At 42.9% G+C, this 13,663-nt stretch overlaps 1 protein-coding gene across 3 annotated transcripts in view; it reads left to right on the forward strand.

Moving 5' to 3' along the window:
* Window positions 1-7,404, forward strand: part of CREB1 (cAMP responsive element binding protein 1) — a 44,145-nt gene extending 36,741 nt beyond the window's left edge. For all 3 annotated transcript variants that reach the window (XM_034785249.1, XM_034785250.1, XM_034785251.1), the window contains one exon: window positions 3,756-7,404. In XM_034785249.1, the coding sequence (XP_034641140.1) occupies window positions 3,756-3,900 (145 nt within the window). In that variant the 3' untranslated portion in view covers window positions 3,901-7,404. The remainder of the gene's footprint in view (window positions 1-3,755) is intronic.
* Window positions 7,405-13,663: the final 6,259 nt, after the last annotated feature.

A 13,663-nucleotide genomic window follows, 5' to 3' on the forward strand; every position in this document is an offset into this window, starting at 1 on the left:
GGACATCACATGAACAGAGTGTTATGCATTGTTTGAGTAGCATGAATGAAGAAATAACTAGTGCTGAATTGCAGAATTCACCTTTTCAAAAGGTTTTTAACCAAAAGGTCACGTCTCCTCTTTGAGTACAGGTTTCAGATATTAGTAAATAGTTGGTGTCACTGTTTACCCTCTAGAGCCTCTTCTATTTGAGAAAACATAGTTAAAATTCTGAGGTCCCTTAAGAATCCTACCTACAGTCAAAGAAAGCTTTGCAGTTTGGAGAATATCGGGAAAACATGGGAAATCAACCCTACCCATGTGATATTGGTGTCTTCTGCAGGAGCCACATTGCCTGTTTAGACTGCCTAACTAATAGGTGTTTCAGAAGCGGAGTTACATCAGAGAAGGAGGGGAAAATGATCTAATGCCTGAGATAGATGGGAAGACAATATATGCTGAAGGATTACATAAAATATTTATAGACAGTATTGTAATAAATGTGATTTTGCAAAGTGTAAATTTCCTGTTCTTAAAAGGATCTTTCAGTTATGACAAATAATGGCTGAAAATGACCCTAAATATGTATATTGTTAAAATCTGCTCATCACCCCAGATCCAATCAAGGTTAATTCAATTTTGGGCGGATAGACAAGATTTTCTTTTTAAAATAACAGAAAGAGACCACCATGGACAAATTTCAGCCACACAGCCCATTTCAGACAATTCATATTAAAAATGTATGAAAAGAAATTAAAAACTGCATAGCAGGGCATAAAGACTGAAATTTCAGACCAAAAAGCCACCTTTATGTAGAGAAAAACAGGAATTTGTCCTGTTTTTAAGCCAATTTCAGAATGCAACCTTAACCCTGAAGTAGTAGCAAATGCATCCCTAATAATACTTCACATTTCTTCTGCAAGGGCATGTTAAGAATGCTCTTCTCCCAGCCCTCAATGATAGAAAAAATTCCCTCATGACGTTTTCTGGTCCCTACATGGGTATTTCTGCATAGGATCATTGTGACGCTTCTCGGGGTCACCATTGTGAGGCACCTCCCTACCACCTGCTCTTAGCATGAGGAAGCCTTGCCTGTATCTGCCAAGGGCCAGCTCCCTGATTTTTCCAGACACAGGAAACACAAGCACTCCCCCTCAGCCCACACAGACTCCCCTGTCCATCATTTAGGCTAGCAATAGGCATACTCCAAACAAAAGTCCTCTAAGCATCTCCCTGCAGCATCCAGCCCCTTAATCACTGGACACTCTCAGAATTACCAGATCCCAAAGTAACCAAATCCCACAGTTTACTAGTTACACCTTAGAACGCAGCTCCACTTAACACAAAGCACTTAGATACGTTTATAGTGAAAACAAGAATATGCTTATTTAACAAAGAATAGAGATTCGTGAAGAATCAAGTAGGATTAATGGAAACAAAGGGTTTCATAGCAAACAAAATCATAACATGCATTCTAGATCCTAAACTCAACTAACACGATACCCCTTTGTCTATTGAGGTCTATTGCTGATCTCAAAATCCTGCTCACAGTGTTTTTCAACCAGGAAAGCTGAGACTTTCTTTTCATGACCAAGCCTGCTGACAGCTTGTCTCCCCCACATGAAGGATGTCAGGGTGGCTTTCTGCACCCCTAGATATATTAGCCCTGTCTTATGTTCTTTACCAGTAAACAGTGTTCTCTCTCCCCTGCTGTTCACCTCTTCCTGTTAAGTTCTTCTGGTAAAGTCCCCACAATCTCTTCATTAGCCTTTGACTCAGTGTGCAAATCGACTTCCATTGTGAGACACACAGTATACAATGGTCTGCTAGGGTAAGTGTCTCCCACTTCCTTTCTGGTGCAGTTTGATTTCCGGCAGCGATGGGTGACAGCCGCGCCAGGGGCGGAGGCACCTCGAGCGAGCGGCTGGGGGTGTCCCATTTTCTTCTTGGGAAATATGGTCACACTGCAGCTCCCAGCTGCTGTGGGCGGACGGGGAAAACATGGAGCCACAGCAGCAAAAGTCACAGACAGGTCACAGCTTCTGTGAATTATTTTTAATGCCCCGTGACCTGTCCGTGACTTTTACTAAAAATAACCATGACGAAATCTTAGCCTTAGTTATAATTCACATGCACCCCTGTGTGCTCTGCTAGTTGGCATCAGGAGGTCCTACATCACAGTCATGAATTGATTTTATGTCAGTTACACAGAACTCTTATGCAGCTTCCAGATGATGCGTGGGTAGAGTAGGGGATTTGGGTTCTTTTCCTGGCTTTGCCACTCCGTGATTTTAGACCTGTCCCATCACTCATTTATGTCAGTGGGGTTTTTCCACTGATTGTAATGGGAAATGAATCAAGCCCTTTGTGACCTTTGGTGACTAGTTTTAATCCTTCTGGTCCCCGGTTTCCTTATCTGTAAAATGGGTATGATCTTATTTATGTACTCGACAGGGGTGGTGTGAGATCTTTTGAATGAAAGGCATTACAGAAATAGGGATCATGCCCCCAACTCCACCCTCTCAAGGGATCACCAGGAGATCCAGGCCTTGTGCAGAGTGATCCAGATCATCACAGCCATGCTGTCGGAGATCCCCCAGCTGGTGGGTGACTCCAGAATTCCCCTTCAAAGAGGGAGCAAGCACATCCAGGGCAGAGACTGGCTGTCACACCCACTCCTTGTTGCCTGTAAATATTGCCTTCCAAATGTCCTGGTTGCTACAGCTTTTTACCAGATCCCAGTGCCCCCTAGCTAGGTATCCTTTACAGATCTTTTATCCAGCCTTCCAGTCAGGTGTGGTACACATTTATTCATGTTTGAAGTTCTTGCCTCTGGTTGCTTCAGTGCAGTATTGTGGCATTTTGACACCTGTTTTTCCTCTGCACTTTGGTGCTGATAATTTAGGAACTAGTAAAGTTTTTGCCTCTGTGTTATTGCTTCAAGGATGCTTAGCACTTAGTTTGGCACTGTAGAGGTATTTTTCATTGATGCTGTTAGCATTCTGATACCATCACTGCGCCTAGAGGACTGATATCTGAGTTAGGGGGCTCCAGCACCAGTTTTTACAAAGCAGCCCTGTGGCTTACTGTGTTGAAGCTTACTTCAACACTTTTTGGTCCTTGCATTATTGATACAATAGACATTGGTAAGCTAATTGTGTATTGTGTCCATGTGGTTGCTAAGACTGAAATGCTGTAATATTAAGTGTAGTGATATGAACAGTATCAATAAAATGAGGGCATTGTTAACAAGGTTTGGTACAGGTAGAGGACAAATACATGAGTGCCTTAAGTATAGCTTCTGTTGCATTGGGTAAACAAAACATTTTTTTATCACTGCTGTCATTATTCAGTTGTGCCATAGCAAATGGATGGGTTTACTAGTAAGATGAACATTGCTCTTATGCTCGTTTTTTACTCATCTTAATCCTTATTATAGAACCCAGTGAAATGATAGCAAAGTGATGTACGCAACACAAAGGCCACCATAGTTACGATAGCATTCAGAGTCACGTTCTAAACTGGGCAGAATTTTGTTAGTGTTTATTTGCTGCTACTTATATAATGGAGTGATCCTTGTGATTTTGATATGCTCATGATTTGAAATGTAAATCATTATATACTTAATTTCTTCCTGAATTACAAATACCTCTAATTCTACAGCCAGGTTCTGAAAACACTGATACTGCTTTGGCAGTTTGACCTGAACAATCAAGCTCGAAAGCAGCTCATGGTCTCAAATGTTCTGAGTTTGAACGGCCTCTTTTGCTTTACAGGGAGGCAGCACGTGAGTGTCGCAGAAAGAAGAAAGAATATGTGAAATGTCTAGAAAACCGAGTGGCTGTGCTTGAAAACCAAAACAAGACACTGATTGAGGAGCTAAAAGCACTTAAGGACCTTTACTGCCACAAATCAGATTAATTTTGGATCCCATTTTCACTTGTCAAGGTGGGATAGAGACTGGTTTTGCCCACAACCAGAAAGACAAAGTAAACTTTTTATTTTCTAAACATTTCTTTTTTTTCTATGCGCGAAACTGCCTGAAAGCAACTTCAGAATTTAATTCGTCTGTGCTTTGCATTAAACTGTGAATGTTCAAACACTTGCCTCCACTTCTCCTCCCAAGAGATTATTTTCATCACAACTATCCTGAGCGTGAAAAAGAAGAAGAAGAAGAAGAAGAAAAGACTTCTTTCTCATGCCCCCCATCATTTTCAAGGAGTAATAATGTTCATTTGTGAAGACTTGGGGGAGAGGGGGTTCTTTTGTATGATTTCAAGAGTTTGTGCTGACCTCTTTTGATTGCCTTAGGGACAGAATCACCCCCATCCTCTTGGCCTGAAGTACTTTGTGGACCACATATATATAAAAGTAGGTATGGTGCAATGAAGAAGCAATGGTTGCCAAATTGATACATATGCATTATAAACAATTCAAATATATGGCTGAGTGACATGCCAAATGAAGGGAGCTTCATATACAGATTCTTAGTATGGAGAGAAAATTATTAAACTAGCCCAGGAGGCTTTTTGGTGTGTCATCTGTAATCTCTCCGCCTTCTAGATTGATAAAAGCTTCTCCATACCTCAGAAACCATTTCCTTGAAATTAGCTCCATTATTTGTCAGTTGTTGCTTCTTGCAGTAGGTGTGTGTGTGTGTGTCTGTGTGTTCAATATTTTGAATACACTAAAAGAAATCACCAACTGAGTGAAACATCTGGATATTGGATGGGAAATGAACTCAAAGTACACAAAGGTACAATAGTGAACAGCTTTTGTTTAGAGGACTGTTACATAGTAAACAAGAGTAATGCTTAAAGCCCTACCTGTTTTTATTCAAGACAACTATATCACCAACTCCATGTATAAATTCATTGATGAACATGGAATTCCTCTGAGTGTCTCAGCTCTACTCAAATAAGTAGGTTATCTGCATTACTTTTATGTTGAACACTGGTTTGCTAAATTCTTTTTCAAACCCTGAGGCCTCCCTCTCTACTTAAAATTCATCTTTGTAAGACAACTTCAAATATGAGGACTACAAATGTGACTAAATATTCCCTACTGAATCCCACTTTTAGGGTGAGAACTGTGTTTGGGGAAAATATTGACTATGAACCTGCCCATCCTAACCATAAATGTACATAATTTATTCAGTGGATGGTTTTAATGTAAAGGGCCAGATCCAGCAAATACTTTACTTATTGAGTAAAGTTACTCACATGTGTCAAACATTTGCAGGATCGGGCCCTTGAGTATGCACTGAGGGGATAGCTATTTTTCCCAGAAATACATGGCAAGAAACAGTAGATGTATCATGTTAAAAACAGTGAACTCTGTACTCAACATTAGGATTTCCATTGTGTGTCAAAAAGAATCATGCTTAGTTTGTGTATTGGCCCTTTAAAGCCAGACTGTGATGTTTTAACTTGGTCATTTGATGAAATAAGTTTGCTCTGGATCTCAGGTCCTGGTTATTATTTCAAGCTTTGTGTATATAGACATACACACAAGACTATGGTCTGTACTAATGCCTAGGCTATCTAAGTATTAGCTAATAGTTTCTCCTGTTCACTCAATCTGTTTAAGGTAAATTTTCAAATTTAAGATCCTTTTAAATGGTGAGACAGCCAAGATGGCATTATAATAAAAGAGACTGAGAGGACTGTAACCAATTGACTCAAACAGCTGTTAGCAGTATTAAAAGTTCTGGCTTTCTTATTTGAGAGGGCATTCGGTTTCCAAGAGGTTTAAGAAAGAGCAAGGTTAAACTTGTAGCATTATTGTTTAATCTTGGGTCAGAGATAACTTCAGGTCAAGTTTTGTTGGTATGTCAAATTAAACAAAACCGGAACATGAGTATCAGGATTATGAAAGGATAAGTTTTCAAATCTAAGATTGTCAAGTAGTTTTTATACATGGCCTATTTTTATCTGCAGTAGAGGATTGAGCCTCCTTTTTTATTTTATTTTTTTAAAATTTAGAGGTCACTTTATGAGTTTAGTGATGCAAACTTAAGGAAAGCCCCCAAATTCTCAAATGTGCTTTTATTAAAATTGGCAGATTCTTAAAGATGGAGAATACATATATTGGAGTGAATCTGTGCCCCCACTCTAGACAAATAGCTTACTATAAATGCATGGTATCGTCTCAGAATTAGTGCTAGAAGCAGAATCCCTGATGATATTGCAGGAATGGACTACTGATTGCCTGATTTAAACAATTATATGTAATAACTCCAGCTCTGAGAATTAAAAAAGCTTTTTAATACTCTACGTGAAGCAGGGTTTTTCTCACTACAGAACCAACTATTTACAAAAACTTGGGTTTTGTGGTGAACCTGCATGAAATTAGTTGATGATCTCAGATCTGTTCCTTTTAGATAATTGGCATTAATTAGCACCTTTGTTAATAGTCTCTCAGCAGAGAGAGACCAAGAACTGAATAGTTGTGGAGACTGAACTGTTAGCCCCAGAAGTGCTCCTTCCAGGACAAAGTGGAAACATATTGACTGGGCAGTGTGGGAAAGCTCGCATTGCTAATGTCCATGCTGTACATGTCCTGTGGCTAGAATCTTCAGGGTTAACAATCCAGACCCTCATCAGCATTAAGGTTGCACACGCAAAAAAGTTAAGCCTTCTATACTACCCAAAGATCTACAAGAATCTTTATTTTTGTGCATGCAGCATTGAGGATTTGGGGACTTGAATTTCTTTAATGGAAATGAAACAAGTCAAGAATAAAAATTATCATATTAGACCAAGTACAGGGCTGGCTGAGTTTACCAGTATATGCTTTACTATTCACATTGGCCAAAAAGGGAAAGAAAAAGACAATACAGGAATCCAGTAACAAACAGCAAGGTGTTGGGGGTAGTCAGCTTTTATAAATTAGGGCCATTTTGCTGTAGAACAGAAATTCTGCTGAAACTAAATGGGAGGCTTGTTTTATATCTCACGGTTGTGAGTTTTCAAGCGTCGATAGCCTGGTTTAACTGAAGAGAGGGTTAGAAAGGGCTAGATCCATTATGTTCATAATAAACAAGAATTGATTTCAAATATAATTTTTGTAATGTCATTATTTTTCAAAACAAAGGCACCAAGCAGGCAGTTAAGATATTGTCAGAGGTGCTCTCTTAATTTAGATATTCTTGGAAAAAATACATATGTATAATATGTACATATATATATATATATATATACACACACACACAGTATATAATCTACAGCTCTGAGAGCTTTTAAGTCAGGAATGCTGAGTATTATAGTATATTGAGGTCAGAAACAATTTTTACTTTTGTGTGTGTGTGAGTGTGCGCACGCTTACATTTTCAGTAGGTTTGGGCTGCATTATTCAGGCGCTTATTATTGATTTTTTATGTGTGCTGTTGTTCATTTACCCATTTTAAAGGATTTTATTTCATCTTTCAAGGCTATTGTGTTTTTCTTAGACGGAGATTTTGAAATAATGTAAACAATTGTTTAAAAACTCCCCCCTCCCTCAAAATTATTCACTTTTGTGCTTTGTGTCTTTGGCAGCTATATAACAAAGGCAAAAATAATTGGAAGAGGTTTTACTAAGAAACCACTCGTAAAACTTTTTTTTTCTTTTTTAACTCATGGTGTAGGGGCTATGCATTTTTATTTGACCAATGATTTCACCAGATTTGGATAGTTGCCAGCAGCATTGCTAGTATCTGAAAGCACAATTCCAGCCAGTCATGCTCTTCAGGACAAAGTCATCTGTAGGCTGCTTTTGGTTGTTCTATGGTTTGTCTCAGACCTACTGGCTTGTCTGGTACTAAATGTTGACCAGAAAGGTGGTGGGGTGTTTGGAACCATACAAAGACTCAGGAAAAAATAAAGGTTAATTTAACAAGGACAAACCACCCTATACGTAACATTTCTGATCTAAATTTGTACTACCGTTTTTTAATCTGGGCTTCCAGTAGACAGCAGCTGCAGGCAGTCATCTGTTAATTAAAACTGGTCTCTGCTTATTTTTAAAACAGACAGCCAGTGTTTTTTGCAGGTTAAAGCAAGAACAAGTCTACACTTTAAAGTGATTTCATTATCAGTGGTCACAAACCTGTGGCAGTTATTGGAGGGTTTCTCTGCATTTCTGAGATCCTGTTTGTCTGGCCATTTTTTGCCCTGAGAACAGAGTTAGTGACAGACCATTCGCCAATGACCTAAAGGAAAGGTGGTATATTTATTTTTGTTACGTGATATGCTTTGTAAATGTTTGATAAAATGTGCACTTTTACAAAAAGAAAAAAACCTTAGAGCAATTGGATATTCGCTTTGCTTGAAAAGCTCCCTGACATGGTTATTACAGACCTACTACTTGTTTGTGACTCTCACTCCTCTCCACAAATCTGTTGACTCTTTCATGAAGAGCTTTCAGCATGAAGCCTGTTAGCACCTGACTTTCAGCAAGTGCTACTTCCAAATAGCAAGGGATCTGAACTGGCAGTACCAAAAGGCTAGATACCGGGGTGTAGTGTAAGAATCTCATTCTGTCTCTTAGGAACACAAACAGGACGAATGTTAAATTATTTTTAGACAAAACAGAACTAGTTCAAAGAACTCAAGTGAGAAAGGGGAATTAATTTGGAAGGGAAACTGAAACCTTTTCATCACGTTAGTCCCCTGTCCCCAGTTTGAGATCTAGCTGCACATTTCCGGAGCTGCATCCCAAGAAAACAAATGCAAAAGGATTTACAGATTCTACATACCAGGAAATAGAGGTGCATCTAATGATAACACGCCCATTCAGTTTAAAAAAAAGAAAAAAGCACAGCTAACTCTCTTTTGCAGTGGCAATGAGGGGAATGAATGACTTAGCTATACCCTGAATCCTTGTAATGTAAACTTTTCAAATGTCCTGTACATTCACGGTTTGTGTGGACTGTGACGAAGGAGTGGTTTCCTTGATTTTCTGAATTTGCTAGTTATAAAAGATACTGATCCGAGAGGGACCTGAACATATCACAAGCTAAGCTAGTTTGGGAGGATTCAACCTGATATACAAACAGGGTCCTAAGTTCCAGCTGGCATTGGCTCATGGTAGGTTCAGCTCTATTGATGGATGTAGCTTGAATATTTCTGTCTCTTTGGGGAAGAGGGACCAGATTCAGTTTGTAAAAAGGGTTTGTATTTCAGGTTTTTCAGCTTGCAGTGTTTTTTGTAAGTGTATTTAAATCATAGCCTGTGAAGAGAATTGAACAGGCAAATTTGCCTAGCACAAATTCAAGATCTTGACCTGTCTACATTCTGGTACTGCAAGTGCAGGTCTCAGCTGCACTTTTTGGCTCACTAGATGGTAATTTTAGATCTCATTCTCACCAGCAAGAAATAGGGAAAGTTTACTGTCCTCAGGAGACATACATTGGGTAGGGGAAGGGGGCTAATGATCCGAGGTTAGCACGTTTAACATAAGCTGACCGTTTGTTGTACTTGTGACTTGGAAGCATACTGTTATCAAAATCAGTTCGTTGAGTCTCAACCTTAGGCAGCCTTTCTATGAAGTAAGGGGAAATCTGGGATAACACGAAGTGGGGGAACCAACAAGAATAGGGTCTTGTGCCCATCGGCCATCTGCAAATGGTTACGGTTAAGAATCGGCGACAGCAGGATGCTCTACCCAAGTTGTATCTTATCCAGGTGCCACTCCATTGTGTGTGTAATGAAATTACTTATATTTAAAAAGAAATAAAATTATAGAACTGCAAATTTGTATGAAATTTAACACTCTACTGCTTGTATGGACTTTCTGTGATGAGGAAGGGAAGGGGCAGAGAGAGGTGGGAACTAGCTACTGTTCCCACGCACCCCACACAGACTTGTCCACATATCAGTTGTTCATGTCAAAAATAAATAATTTCTAGTCCAGATTTATAATTTGAAATGTTTTTAGAACAATGTTTTTCAGGGAGGTTTCTAGAGCAAGGATTATTATTAACTATTGTTATTATTTTTTAATTTAAGATGGAGAGGGTAAAGCTCGCCTCACCCCATTTCTGATCCTTTACCCAAAACTATCAGCACAAAACAGGGTATTTCAACCTTAACTCCAGCATTTCTGTGGGAGTTAAATGACTAAACAAAGAAACCTTGATGCGGGAAATAAGTTCCTATTACAATTCCCTACATTCTAGAAACATCCCTGCTTTAATTTTTTTTTACTTAATCTTTTTGTGCTTTATCTGTGTTTAAAAAAAAATTGTACTGAGTTATAATGCATTTTATTAACACTATGTACATATTAGCTGCTTTGTGTTTCAGAATGGTAGAAATTGCTTTGTATATTAAAGTGATCCTTGTGAATTTGTGAATTATTGTCATAAAGAAGTGCTTTTTCTTACTGTAACCTTTGTGGTATAAACTGTCATAAATCCTTTTTACACAAACATTGATGTGCAGTCACATAAACATGCTTTTAAAAACTCTCCAAAGTCTCTTTTTTGAGGAGGGGGTTCCATTTAGACTGTGTTACGGGCAGCAGCTACAAAGCAGTGAGGTAAGAACGTAGCCATATTTGATCAGAACAATGGTCCATCTAATCCTGTATCCTCTCTCTCACAGTAGCCTGTCCTAGCTGTTTCAAAGGGAGATGCAAGAAATCCTGCTATAGGCTGCTATGGGATAACCTGCCCATAGGGAAAGTTTCTTCCTCGCTTAATTAATTAGTTTAAGTTAATTGAAGATTGGTTTCTATCCTGAAGCACGAGGTTTTATATTCCTTCTAAAAAAACCTGGGCTTTTTGATTTATTTTTAATCCTCTGCTATTTTCTCTCTTTCTAAAGGTCTAATCCTTTTTCTGAAACCTACCGTCATGGTGGCAGGGAGTTCTATGGGATAACTGTGTGTTGTATGGAAAAGGTATTTCCTTTTATCGGGTTTAAATGTGTTGCCTTTCAATGTATTGAACATCCCTTTGTAAAACCTATACTATTGTTTTAATCTAGTACTATCTGAAGTAATAATAGAGAGACAAGGTGGGTGAGGTAATATCTTTTATTGGACCAGCTTCTGTTGGTGAGAGAGGCAAGCTTTCAAGCTGAAGAAGAGCTCTTTGTAAGCTCAAAAGCTTGTTTCCTTCATCAACAGAGGTTGGTCCAATAACAGATATTCTTCTTCGAGTGCTTGCTCATATCCATTCCATTAGGTGTGCGCGCGCCGCGTGCACGATCGTCGGAAGATTTTTACCCTAGCAACACCGGCGGGTCGGCTGTGGAGCCCCCTAGAGTGGCGCCTTCATGGCGCTGAATATATACCCCAGCCGACCCGGCGCCCCCTCAGTTCCTTCTTACCGCCCCTGACGGTCGTTGGAACTGTGGAGCGCGGCGTAGCTGTTCTCCACTCTCCCTAGCTTACTTGATCATTCAGAGTTATAGTTATAGTTGTAGTTCTAGTGTTTATAGTTAAATAGTTTTTAAAGTTGTTATAGTTGTATTGTAGTTCAGGGGGTTAAGGGGGTCGTCTCCCCCTTTCTCCCCCGGCCGCGGGCCCGGGCTCATGCCCAACGCTCCCGGCTTCAAGCAGTGCGCCTCCTGCGCTAAGCCTATGCCAACGAGCGACCCTCATGACTCCTGTTTGAAGTGCCTGGGAGAGTCCCACCAAACAGACAAATGCAAGATCTGTAAGGCCTTCAAACCAAGAACCAAGAAGGAGCGGGACTTTCGGCTCAGGCAACTCCTAATGGAGGCGGCACTTAGCCCGGACACTCCTTCCACGGGCCAGACTTCGGTGCCTAGCACTTCGGTGCGCAGTGCCCCGGCGGCACCGGCTATGAAGACCACACGAGTGGCGTCAGATAAGCCTCCCCGGCACCGGACCTCGTCGGCACCGCAAACACAGCAAGTGCCGCGGCGCCGGTCATTATCCCCAGGGCATAAAAAAGCCCATAAGACGGGGACGTCCGCGCCGAAGACACCGGCTCCCCCAGTGCCGGGGGTAGAGCCGCGTCCGCCGATGGAGCATCGGAAACAGGCTCCTCCAGCACCGTCGACTCCGGCGCCGAGGCCGTCGAGTCCGGTGCAAATAGCGTCTCCACCGAGGCCGGCGGTGATACAGTGTCTCCCGTCGACTCCAGAGACCTTCGCGGCGGCGAGAGACTTGATAGCTCTCACGGAGCCGGCACCGCCTCAACCACCGGCACCGACTGCACCGTTGACTCGCCCGGTACAGTCAAGAGGGAAACCTGCCTTGATGCGCCCTCCATCACAAGGGCTGGAACCTCGGCGCCGATCCAGGTCCCGAAGCAGGTCCCCACGCCGCTCGCAGTCCCGGCACCGAACGTCTCGGCACCGGTCGTACTCGCGGTCAAGATCTTCTTCGCGGCACCGCTCTACGTCTCGGCACCGATATGATCGTCGGCACCGGTCAACGTCGAGACGTAGTTCTCGGCACCGCCACGCTCGACGCTCGACGCCGAGGGGCCGATCCCGGCACCGGGCATACTCTAGGTCCTCGTCGAGGTCCAGATCCGATTCCCGGCACCGACGAGGTCATCGGCACCGGTCGCGGTCCCGGCACCGATCGCCGGCACCGCACAGAGATAGATCATCTCCGGACCGGCACCGTGCGGCACCGCAGACCACGGGAATCATTCCATCTTTCACGGCACCGCCATGGCCGTCAAGATCAGCGTCTCGATCCTCAGAGGACCTGTCGAGATCGGCATACCCCCCTCAGGGGCAGGCCGAGGAACGAGACTTGGGCCATTGGCAGGAGAGGGCAGAGGACCACCCTCATGGACCATCTCACTGGTCGTTTTGGACCCCGTGGGCGTACCACCAGGAGCAAGGGGCTCCGTTACCATCGACCTCTCGCTCGGGTCACTCGGTCAGAAGGGCCCCAGAATCCACCATCTCTCGGCCTCCGCCTGGAGGCGTAGAGGCTTCTGTGTCCACACCACCCGACACCGTGGACCCAAGTGCCGGTGATGCTCCGACCCAAGACCAGGGGGACCGGGACCCCCCCTTGGATCCACTACCACCAGAGGCGTCCTCCTCCTCCTCTCCGGATGAGGCAGTGGCGGGCACTTCATGCACGGGTCCCCCTCCGATAGATCTTCGGGCTCACCAGGATCTCCTGCGCAGAATGGCCCGTAACATGGACCTGCAGACGGAGGAGATAGTGGAGGTGCACGACCCGATCGTGAACATCCTTGGATCGGATGCCCCTTCGAGGGTGGCGTTACCCTTGATCCGCACGATCCAAACGAACGCGGATACGATATGGCAGACTCCTGCCTCCATTCCACCCACTGCGAGAGGGGTGGAAAGGAAATACTTTGTCCCATCTAAAGACTATGGGTATTTGTACACACACCCCCAACCGTGCTCACTGGTGGTGGAATCAGTGAATGCACGAGAGCGCCACGGCCAGCAGGCTGCAGCGCCAAAATCAAAAGAGGCTAAGCGGCTTGATCTGTTCGGCCGTAAGGTTTACTCAGCCGGAGGGCTACAACTTAGAGCGGCGAATCAACAAGCGCTACTGAGCCGCTACAATTTCAACTCCTGGAACTCTATGGGGAAGTTTAAGGAGTTGATTCCCCAAGAGTCCAGGGAAGAGTTTGGAGCCATGGTTGAGGAGGGTAAGAAGGTGGCTCGGACCTCCTTACAGGCCTCCCTGGACATAGCGGACTCGGCCGCAAGGACCCTGGCCACAGGTATCG

This window comes from Trachemys scripta, chromosome 11, assembly GCF_013100865.1.
Source record: "Trachemys scripta elegans isolate TJP31775 chromosome 11, CAS_Tse_1.0, whole genome shotgun sequence".
Classification (NCBI taxonomy): Eukaryota; Metazoa; Chordata; order Testudines; family Emydidae; genus Trachemys; species Trachemys scripta.